We start from the raw sequence: 12,288 nt of genomic DNA on the forward strand, positions 1-12,288 counted from the left end.
GTAAAAACAGTGAGGAAAAATGGTATAATTTATACACAATGAGATGTAGATGTAGCCAAGGTACTTGGCATGACACTGATTCTGCTTAGATGATGCTAAGTCTCCAACTTAAGAAAAATAAACAAACTCTGTATGCAGGAGATAATGTAGCAGGACTTCAATGCAGGATAGTTTATTACCTAAACAGTATGTACAAATTCTAAACATGAAAATAATGAGTAACAGAAATCAGACTCTTTACATTTACTTTTTTTTTTACAAAATGTTTTTACAAGAAGTGTATTTTTTTCTCTAAATAACAGGACAAACACATACAAGATCAATCTTTTTGTATTACATACATAAATAAATATTGACTTTAAATGATTGTTATAGGAACATAATTTCTACAGCCAGATTGGATAACAGATAAGCATTTCTGTTACCTCTACTACAATATAATTACGTAAAAAGGAAAAATTTTACATATAGACCTCTTTAATTACTTTGTAAATTGTACCTTACTAATATATTCAGTAGAGGTAAGACAGTCGTTACATTTCATGCCCACAACTGAACAATGAGTTTTGGCATGCAAAACCACATATAATCATCAACATCTGCAGGTATTCATTTACATTTTTAAATAAAGGGTTTTTTAATTATTTAAAACTACATGCAACAGATTATTAGCATCATTTTCCTGGTTACAATGCACAAGTTTGCATAACGTTATTTTTAGTAATTGATGTTCACAGGTAGCGATCAAAAGGGTAGGAATACACTTGGCACAGAGTATAAGAAAATGAATTAATAAATAAGTCAATGTCACAACTACATTTACATATACACAAGACAAAAATAAAAATTTCTATGGTGTTGTACACAGAATTTAGAACAGTCTGGGTCCCATACTTTGTTCTGTACGGCCCTGATTTAAGACAGCATTCAAGCAAATTCTGACATCTGTGCTTTATTCAAGACATCACTACAGCTGATTCTTAACTGTTAAGGTGTATGTCCATCCCACTGACTTTTGTGCATATGAAAGCTTTCTTTTCTCCATACCTTCCTGAATCAGGGCTTACTTATCTGAAACTCTCCCTATTCCAACTGGAAACATGGAAATGAAAGTATTGCAGATTAAACTTACTCAGCATTTAGGTCTCTACCCACTCTTGCTAATATCAATGGTAAAATCCCATTCACATTAGCAATGAGCATTTCTTTGATTTTGTTTATGACCCTGCCAAACTTTAATCCCACGTCAGCATTGCCACAGCATATCCTCAAATTTTTCTAAAGCCATTTAAATTGAGGATGCTCAGCAGTTCTGAAGTCAGACCTCTTATGTGTATTAGTTCTTTGTCCACATGCCATATTCTTGATAAATATTCAAGAAGATACACATAGTAGTACAGCACAGGTTCTGTCTTATTTGAATTTCCCCTGCTCTATAAACAACTCAAAAACTGTCAAAAAGGAAATAACAGGAAGAAAACATTCCCTTCTTAACCAATATTCACTGTAGAAGAAAACAAAAAATTCAATTGCATAAAGCAGTTAACAAAAATGGTATAATTCTATAACTCTCCTTTAGGAAATGAAAATAAACAAAATGCATTTCATCCAGAAATCACCTGACAAATCCATCAGAATCGGTACATAGCAAATAATACATTAGTGTAAAGGTGCAGAGTATCTAAAAACATCCCAATATCTGTATTAAATCTGTATTACACAACATCATTTGAGATAATAAATCTTTAACTATAAATCAAATAGTGAAATACAACTCTATTGCTGAATTAAATGCTTAATGTGAATTAGACTAGTAAATTAGGACAATACCCTGTACAATTCAGTAAACAAGGCTTAATGAATTAGGCACTAAACGCTTCATATACTGCTAAATTCAAAGAATGATCAAAAAAAATAACTCACATTTGGGAACTGAGTGTCCATGCATAGGCTTGGTTCTGCTTTTGCCTTTTTTTTTTTTTTTTTTTTGCTTTGGAGTGTCACTTGAAATTTATACAGTTGAAAGGTGAGTTAATAAGCTGATTTGAAGAAGGAAAAAATAAATTTACATCTTAATGGTCTTTATATAACACACCTTCTCAATACAATTCCACTTTATCAGCTTTTTTTTTTTGATGGCCAGAATCTACTTTAATAAGGAAAAACACTCTCTCTTGTTCAAAAATATATTATTACTTTTTAAAATTGAATGTTTCAAAAGAAACTAACATCAGCAAACAGAGCAATTATTTCGATCCATTTCAGAAGAACATGGCTTCCACTCAGCAATCAAGACTGGTACCATCACTCAGGGATGCTAACTTGCAGTTTATCTCCAACCAGGTTTGGCATCATTGTAATAAAGACTGACATTCACATTTTATGCTTAGCAATGTCACTATGAATGCAGCATAATTTCATTAACATTAATCGAGTCACTACAGATTTGCTCCAGCATAACTCGAATAGACTCTGATTGAAAGGTCTGAACAGAAGTTTTCAAAGAAGCCTGAGGTAATTACTTGTCCTGATCCCACTGAATCCCACTCTCAGTGAACAACCTGGAGCTTTCTTTCATCCTTACTTATGCCCTGTGCAATCTAAATGTTGAAGCAGTGCTGCACACCAGTCTGATTCAAATTATGTTTTTTCTTTGTAAAGACCTGCTGTACACATGAAACATTCCCACCCAGAAAAAAAAATCTCTGAAACCCTGCCTTTCTGACAAAATTGAAAACAATCCTTTTACACTACAGAGATTTTGTGAAGAAGATATCATCTGTTTATTTGTTTATGTATTTTGGAAAAGGGGAGATGACAGAGTAGTAGAGGAAGGAACTAAAAGCTCCACAGCCCCTAATATTTTTGAAATAACTGTTAAAGGCCCAAACCATGTAGCCATACAAATTGTCTGGAAAATTTCTTTGTCATTGAGTGCATATCAAAAAAAGACAACAAGCAAAGTGGAAAGAGAATGAAAAAAAAATAAAAAAGAGTTTTAACAGAGAAGACAGAAATGTAGAAAAAAGTAGAATGAGCAAGTGATCAGAAATTAGTTCAGTCCTCTTCAACCTCTGTGGTATCAGTTCACATGCAGCAAAATCTATAAAATTCTTCAATATGGGAAACTATATTTTAATATTTTGTGAGTGCTCTACAATGATAATCATAACTATGATCCTCAATTTTAGGCATGCATTTCTTGTCTCCTTATTCGCTTTTCTTCAAGTCAAATTTGCCATTGTGAGAAGGAAAATATAATTGAACTAAAATCTGAATCTCACTGAATATCTCAGGCAGATATGACGTAAAGGTAAGTTTGTGGCATCTGCTGATAGAAGGTACAAAAGTGGCTACCTTGTCAATTTTGACTACTGAGCACTTGAGATATATTAGCCTCATATGATTATTCAGGGAGCAATGGAATCTGCTCCAAAGAATGCAGGAGCATTTCAGACGTTTTGAACATTAGAAGTTGATTATGAGCACTTTTATGGACAATGTTTATTGTCAGATATTTTCCACCTTCTTGACAATAAATCCAAGCAGTTTCTGTTTACTACCAAAGGATGTCTCTCTGTGTGGCAAATTATACTAGACAGTTTATATTGCACAATAAGGCAATCTGCATTCCCTTATGGTTAAAAAGGGTACCCTTCTGCCTAAATTTGAAAAATGCATTAAAATAAACTATAAGCCAATGATTTCCAGATGCCAGAATATTGTCACATAATTCTTTCTGTAAGCAGAATAGCATGCAGCCAATACATCCATCCTTCTGTTCAAAAGATCCATGGGGAAAAGAAGTATGTGCATCAAAAGCCAAAGAAGCCAAAAAGTAGCTCTACAGCTACTTGAATAATATATGTGCATCAGAATTTCTGTTTCTTAAATGTTAATGTTAAGTATTTAGGTTTGGGGGGTTTCTCTTCAAGATAACCAAAAAAATTAGAAGTAGGATTTTAAGTCATTCTTCCATTATCTAGCAGAAGTTAACTGGTGTTAATTGCTGTTTGCTTCTTTACAATGGTAAAACTACCATGTATATACTTCAGCTATTAACTATTTTAATACAAGATCTCCATGCTTCAGAACAGATCATGGACTATGCATATGTATCATTCTTCTCTGTGGTGATTCTGCAATTATTAAATACTGACTAATTTATGGTTTTTATTACTGATACTTATTTTACTTATGTCCTTATTTCAGGCATATGGAGATCTCTAATAGCAAAGAGCTACAGAAATACACTAGGGCTTAAACCGGTGAAAATGCAGAGCTTTAAGTAAAAGATACCAATTTAAACACACTGATGTTCTGGCCTCCAGTGTTCAAAAGTATGTATACATCACAGGACAACTTCTCAAATATTAACATTAAAGTCAATAGGATAAAAAACTGTATACACTGCACCCTTTCAATCTACTTCAAACTTAGGAATACAAAAACATTATGATGAACACACTTTCGATTTTCTCACAAGTGTTGAGTTGGATGCAATCTTCAGCTTGTTGTATAGTGGTGGTATCGAAATGATACTTGCTGTATATTTCATCCTGGTGTTGGTACAAATACAATTCTTCATGGCTAAACTACATAGAAGTAGATACAGATCCCACAGGACGGTAACTTCCACTGGAAAACTGGATTCATTGCTCCTACAGATGTGCATTTTTCTAACTTTCATGTGGAAGCTCGGTTTTTCTCTCAGTTATTTGTGTAATCACCTGAAACAGTCTAATATTTCTCTGGGGGTGGCTTGTAATGATGCGGATGATGTTGCTTCAGATGAGGTCCTGAACAAAAAAATAGGAAAATATGCATGCATATTCCTTGAATGTGTGATGCAATCATACTTCAGATTTTACTAAAAAGGTCTCATGAGGCCTCCCACAGGCCTTCAGCTTGTAAGGCATCTGCCTGTGCTGACAAATATGTGCATGTTCAGTCCAGATACCTTTAGTGGGACTGTAAAAAGACAAACAGATTCAAGTAGATATGACTCTTGGATTAATTCATTATATTTTTGCTGGGCTTTACAACACTGAGCTACACTTTTCAGAAACTTTTAAAATGCTGGAAATAGCCATTAGGAGGTTTGCTCTGATTTAGAAATATTATCAGGCCTGTAGTCATGCTGGACTGAATGCCCCCAAAAAATCTAAACTTGGAAGCTAAGCAATCCCAGGCCTAGATAGTATTTGGAGGACAGACCAGCTTTGAATCCCAAGGCATACAGGCATAAGCCAAAGAACTGTGGTTAAATGAATGGCAGATGTCAGACAACAGAAACTGAATGAGAGAAAACCTCCATGTGCCTCCATCATTGTTCATGGGCAGATATGGAAAAAATAATAGGTTAATATATGTTAAGCATATGGAATGCTACTGGAACCAGTAAAGATTTTAAGGTCAGAGTAAGGAGGACACAAGTTTTATAACATCTCATCGTGTACCAAAATGCGGTACTACTTACTGTGGGGTGAAAATGGAGGAAGATCAGGTGTTCGGAATGATTTTATTGTAGCTGGCCCTTCACCACCAGTTGTCAGCACTTGAACTTCTAATCGGTACAGCATTGACGGTCGCAGATTGGGCACAGTCAGTAGATAATGATCCTGAAAATAAATAAATCAACTAAATTAATTCTCACAACATCAAAAAATAAAACATGGCTGCTCTAGTCACATAAATCAGTGGGTTAAATAGGTCCTGCCACTCTCAGCACTCAGAAATTATTTTCTTATAATTCTGGCAAAAAGATTTAATATATGTATTATTTGGTTAAGTGGGTTTATTCTGAATTTTTTGCCTTTGAATACATGGATAAAAGGCTGGAGTACAAGAACTGAAATACAGCTAGTTCTGAGTGCTCACCTATGAAGTCAGTAGTTTTCCTTTCCTAGATGATACTTTTTATCATAATGTTAAGATTTCATGTGTAAGAAGTCCAAGTTCTTCCTTAGTGTTCTTGAAAATTGATATGCTCATCATTGAAATAAATATTATCTTTAATTTCCTATTCGTTCTTTTCAACAAACAAGTTCACTGAATAAACTTGTTTTTATTTTAGATCTGTCTGCAAATTCTACTGGTTGGTAAATTAATTCATGGCACTTCAGAGGTCTCCCATGCTCCAGCTAATGAAAATAAATGTGGCTCCACTGACTTCAGCAGATTTATCCCAAGTTACACCATGAGGATCTGCCCTTGTGTTCTGTCCTGGCATGATGGTGGGTTGGGAAATATCAGTCTCAGTCTTACTTTACACTGCTTTATACCTTGTGTGGTCACTTACACCTGTGCAAAATAACTTCAGAGTAAGGTTATAAATGCTCCCAAATGGGAATACATATGACTAAAGACTGAAGAGCATTAAGGAATCAGAGTCTTGATTCAGCTTATTCCAAGCTGAAAATGACTCCAGCGGACCAGTCCCAGAAATAGACTGTCGGGTCAGTCACACTGAACAGTGCGCAAACTGCACCTCCCATCAGCCAGACTGAGGCGGCCAGGAATTTGGACAGCAAATTCTTCTGGCAGGTGCTATACAGAGCACACAGCAGGGGGAAATAAGTAGGGTTGTGAGAATAACAAATAATTTGGTTTGACTGCCAGACCAAAAAGTAAAGGGGGAGGGAAAGGGAGAAAAGGCAGAGGGAAAGGTGTATTTTTACTGCCAAATGATTGCATATTCTAGGATGGAAAGGCTAATAATACACCTTGCTGAAACTGTTCCACTTCATATAAAATACTTAACGGGTAGGAGAGAGTAAGGAATGCGTACATCACACTCATACACTCACTCAGATGCTCACTCATAACTACTCAGATGCTCCTCCTGGAGTTGGGACCTTTGTGTTTCAGCCCCTGATTGTGTAAATACTAAATTTTTACCAATCAGAGACTACCAACAAGAATGAGTGAATGATCCTCACCATAAAATACCCTACATTCTGGTGGTGATAAGATTCCTCTGAGAGGTAGGAGATGTTGTTTCAACCTAAACCACAGTTTTCTGCAAGTTAACCAGTGGCCATAAATAAACAGGTAGATAGACAGACAGATAATTATGTAAATGAAATTTCCAGGCTTTTCAGTAGTAAAAGCAGAGAAAAACAGAGATAAAAATTTGAAACAAAACACAATGTAAAGGAGTGTTCTAAATTAAATGTAATATATATTTCAGACCTAACTGGACTAAAAGCTTAAAAAAGAAAGAGAAATTCTGAATAAAACACACTCCTGCTCCTACAGCAAAGATGAAAAGTAATGTGAAAAGGTCTGTAACCTTGCTTATTACTGTGCTAAACTGGCTGTTCACAGCCAAAGGCCCATGACTGAGCAACTAAATTAAGGTAATCCTGTAACGTGGATTGCTGAAGGGACCAAGGCACTGTGGTCCCACCTGGGACTGTAGGGGGACCTTTGGTAGAGAACGAATTGGTGTGGACCACCTTGGGTCTACACTACTTAGCACCACTGAGCTCTGGAACAAAACACCTACTCACACTGCACAGTAGCTGGCCTCATAGTTTTAAGTATCCACAGTTAGCTTTGTTGCTCTTCCCCCCAACAACAGGCCTTGACACACAGAGGCCCTTGCTTTAGGGCAGTCTGCTAGGAATTAAGACAAAATTGTGAGAACCTTGTCTTGCATTTGTAGAAAATTTTTTGAATGTAAGAGACATCCAAGAAAACATTTTTTGCATTCTTTGATGAAACAAATGTTTCAAAAAAGATTTGCAGCTAGCTCTGCTCCAGACATAATTGTCTCGATACACTTCCCCAAAGTTAACAGAAAGACTCCCAATGTCCTTAGCAGACTTTGGATCAAGGCCAGCCGCTTAAGCCCTTTTGTTGACTCTGATGGATCTGGCAATGGAGTCTGAATGAAGTGCTTCTCACCTGCTGCTACCACAGGAGGAACTGAAATAGCAAAGGCCATCTTAAAGAAAACAGAGGGAAGAATTAAAATCAATCACTCTTACACTTTCAATTAACAGTGAAATCTAGTCCTCTTTTAAATTATTTGTCAGTGGGACAATGGTGCATACTAGCAGAGGGGGGAAGTGAGTTTTATTTTTCTTAGAGCAAGGAGTGACACAAAGGAAAGGAAAATTCCCTTAAATCCATCAAGTTTCTCAACCTGGACACCAAATAATTAGTAAAACTATAATAACCGGCAAGCAGAACAGCCTGATCATCAAAAGAAAATAAAAACTATCTGTTGCCGTACAGATGATCTTTTCCTCCCTTCAGGCACTTCTCAGATATTGTTGCTAATTGACAATTGTGCACATTAAAATGTTTGATGTGTCATCAAGAAGAGTAGCTGTGCTTGAGATATATCTCAGATAAGGAGGAAAAATTAAAGCACTTCCTGCTCCAACTTGCCTGCAGATCCAGACAGCACTGTATATGACATCTGAATCACCACTAAAAATAAAGAATAAGCCACGTATGCACATGCTTATAAAGCCCCTAGCAATGGAAATTAACAGACAACTTACTGCTGGCAGTATCTGCGACTGCGAAATGATGCTGTTGGGTAAGCTGTTCTGTCGGCTTTCTGTGGTTACTTCTGCCCATGTGACTTGAAACCCTGTCATGGGCTGATGAAGGACTGCCTTAGATATCTTCCAGGAAAAATGACCAGTGATGTTACCTTCCCGAACAATGAAAGATGCAGACAGGTTCTCGGGTTTGGCCAACACTTTGGGTAGAACTGGCACTATAAATTTGGAAAGCAAAAAGATAAGCTAAACTTTGAGAGAGAATGTTTAAAAATACTCATATAATTTCACATACCAAGGTCAGACAGAATTCCTTTTCTTGTGCTTACCAGGATCCTGCCAGCTTTCTGCCATCTCATTTCTCAGTGTTAACCAAATCCTATCTTATACCATTGGCATTTTGGGCCAAAATTCAAACTTCACATCAACTTCTGTCAGCTAGAGGTGACAGAAAGGAAAGCCCAAGGCATCAGAATTGCCATGTAAAAGTATAAACATCTCATTCACAGGCAACCATCCTGCTCCTTCTCTGCATTTCAGAATATGAGTTCCAACTTTCAATTTTGGACCATAAGAAAACTCACAGGATAGCACAGAACTTCTTGATGCAGGCAGAAAGCAAAACTGATGCTATAAAACTGTTAGGTAAAAGGGGCACGTTAATTAGGGAAACATATGCCTGAGTTTTGCTGAGTATTGCAGTTGTCCAGGAAGAAGACTGTAATGCTGGAGTTTGTCAGGAGTGGGGACAGCAGCAAGTGGCAGCAGTTGGTAGGAGGACTCTGAGGTGACTCCCCGGAGAAGAAGAGTGTTGTGGCAGCTGCGAGGGACTCACAGTGAGGGGCCACCCTCGAGCTAAAGGGTGAGGTTTTCAGACTTGGCTAGGCAAAGCCAAACTGATCTGACCTAGTGCTGGCAACAGCCCTGTTCGAGTGGGTGGTTGGACTGGCTGACTCCAGAAGTCCTTTCCAACCAACCTCCCTATGATTCTGTGATTTTCTATAACCCTTTAGTTATACTTAACACTATGGCACTACTGTCAAAGCCAAAAGAGCTACTTTATTTGCTATTTGAAAGTAGAATTAACCTAAACTAAATTAAACTGAGAAAGCTACTTGCATCAGTAGCAAAATGTTCACAAGATGGGCCATGCCAGCATAATTATGGTTACAATTATCATCCATTATTATAATGAATATAAGTGGGAAACTCTTCAAAAAATAAAATCCATGTAACAACAAATATGTTTACAAATAGTCTACTAAAATTATCACTTAATTGACAAAACAATAATGTGGTAATCAAAATCTGTACTGCTCTGTATTTTAGTTGATTTTTCATGTAAGTATTAGTGATCTTTTTATTTGTTCTGAATCTTTCATATCTTTCAGATCACATTTTAGAGTTGCTTTTAAAGAGGTTTTTTAGTGATTATAAATGCACTTGAACCTATCCGGCAGATTCTCCAGATCATGCCTTACCTCCTTCAGCAGGACAATTAATGTGCTTGTGTTTTTTTTCCTTAAATGCAGAGCAAGGTGGGGTGACAAAGAAAATACTCTCAGCCTTAAAACGACCTTTAGATTTTGCAGGCAAAACAGTTACTTTGTATTTGCATGAAAAGGACAGGTCCTTCAGAATTATGTAGTTTTCCTAGAACAAGAAAAACAAAAAGAGCACATGCTGTAAATAGATCTCTTAAAAATAAAGAAACAGAAAAATAACGTTGGCAGAAGATGAAAAGTTTTCTCCAATAAAACATTTTCCTGATATGCTTAACACATGCTAGCATGGCTTTTATTCAGAGAACAAAGCAAACATTGCTTATGTTATGATTATTTTCAACAGTCAAATATTAGGATGGTAGTTGGATATGTTCTTCAATTCTACACAGTTCCTTAGCCATGCTGCATCAAAGCAACTAACTTCTAACATTTGAACAGTCTCTCTGGCATGATGGCAGTGGGGGTAGCAATATGAGGATGTAAATGCTAATCAAATTAAATAAATGTAAGAAAGCTGACTTAAGCTGCTGTAAATGACAGGTTTTGTCTACATTTAATTTCTTTAAAGTGCATACGAAGTCCAGTATGGCATTATGGATCCATTATTTATTTTTCCTTTAGTACTTTAAGTACTTCTACCTTCTTATATGGCATGTTAAGGAAGAAAAACTCTATAGTTAAACTACAAAATACAATTCTCTATCTAAACATAATATCTGAAGAAGAAAAAGCGTAAGTATCTTACTAAATTCTTAATGTTGTCTAAAGTAATTTTGAAAATCACAGCCTGAAAGCTTTAGCATAAATCAAATTTGAGAAAAAAAGGTATTTTCTGGGAAAATGTCCAGTAACACCTCACCTTCTACGGTTCCAAGTCTTTCATGGCTTTTTAGACCTTTCTTTCTCTCTAGAATCAGTAATTTCCAGGGTTCTTCTGTACAGTTCTCTTTTTTGGAGGCATATCCCAAACCAGATTAATTTAAACTTCATCTGTGAGGGCATTTTCAATGGGACATAAAGATTGGACTGAGAAGGGAACTGATTCCCTGCCTCCCACCTGCTGGGTAACAAGATAGACTCCCATTTAAAATAGTAACAAGATCATTTTGTTTTTTTATAAGAAAAAAAAAAATGCCAGACCTATTCCATTCCTTTACAAATGATTGTAAGTTGCCATTTGAATAAGGTGCCTGTACTTTTAGGCAAGATTTTAGGCCAGTATTTCCTATCGACTCATTAGGGCAGACATCTGCTTGGGATTTGGGGGTTTGGATGAACTTTATGAAGGTCCATATGCATCCATATCTCTCAAAGTGCGCTCTGAGAATAGCAAACACTCTAATTTTGGAGCCCATAATACCAGGGGCCAAGGACTTAAATACTGAATAGTAGGAACCTAAGGCCTTTATCCACCTTGACCTATCATATCCAGTTTCAGACCTTTTGTAACATCAGCCTCCTCCTGTTTGCTTGTAACAATTCTGAGTCCTCAAAAGAAACACAGTTTCCCAATTATTGTAAAATGATTGAGAAGAAATAAATGAACCAAACCCACAATGCATTTGGCCAGATGTACAATGAATTCTTCCTGACCCCTAGTGGAAATAAACTTATTAAATATTAACTTTTCTCTATCTTTGATGTGCATAAATTGAAATATTGTGACTGATCATAAAATTATGTATGTCACAATCATTTTTAATCCACCTCTGACATTTGATTTGCTGACCCCATGAAGAGGTAAATCTAACAGCCTGCTGCAGGAGGAATGATTTGCTTTGATTTAACATTAGCTCCATTGATTTGATCTGTTATTGCACATCAGGGTAAGAAAGAAAGAAAGGTGAATTATATTTTCTTCAGTTCTTCATAATCCACTAAAATTGAATGCGATGCACCAATCACAGCATTAAGTTGTTTGAAAAATGTGTTACAGAGTGGGATGACACTGGCTTGCCAACAAATTAAGTATGAAGAACTGTCACTGCAATATGTTTGGGGCTAACTTATGTATTTACATAGAGCTTCTCTCCTTATACTGATGCTGTAATTATTGCTCTGTTATCTGTCCTACTTCCAGATTTCATGTCTAGTATTCTTCACCTATGGTTTTTTTTCCTATTCTATTATTCTCCTCAAGGATGTGAAACCTACCTGCATGTCTAAAAGAAAACCTAGTTTATTGATTACTATTATTATGGCTCAGTATTTGTATTGTGCTAAAGTGCTACAGTCCTAATTATGAATCAAACTCCATGTTCTAC

At 36.2% G+C, this 12,288-nt stretch overlaps 1 protein-coding gene across 1 annotated transcript in view; it reads right to left on the reverse strand.

Annotated features, from left to right (window-relative positions):
• Positions 1-314: 314 nt before the first annotated feature.
• ANOS1 (anosmin 1) overlaps positions 315-12,288 on the reverse strand; it is a 141,535-nt gene continuing 129,561 nt past the window's right edge. Inside the window, exons 12-15 of the mRNA XM_067289725.1 lie at positions 10,001-10,172; positions 8,517-8,737; positions 5,480-5,621; positions 315-4,799 (exon numbers count right to left, since the gene is read on the reverse strand). Of these exons, the coding sequence (XP_067145826.1) occupies positions 4,741-4,799; positions 5,480-5,621; positions 8,517-8,737; positions 10,001-10,172 (594 nt within the window). The 3' untranslated portion in view covers positions 315-4,740. The remainder of the gene's footprint in view (positions 4,800-5,479; positions 5,622-8,516; positions 8,738-10,000; positions 10,173-12,288) is intronic.

The sequence above is a fragment of the Apteryx mantelli genome, chromosome 1 (genome assembly GCF_036417845.1).
Source record: "Apteryx mantelli isolate bAptMan1 chromosome 1, bAptMan1.hap1, whole genome shotgun sequence".
Classification (NCBI taxonomy): domain Eukaryota; kingdom Metazoa; phylum Chordata; class Aves; order Apterygiformes; family Apterygidae; genus Apteryx; species Apteryx mantelli.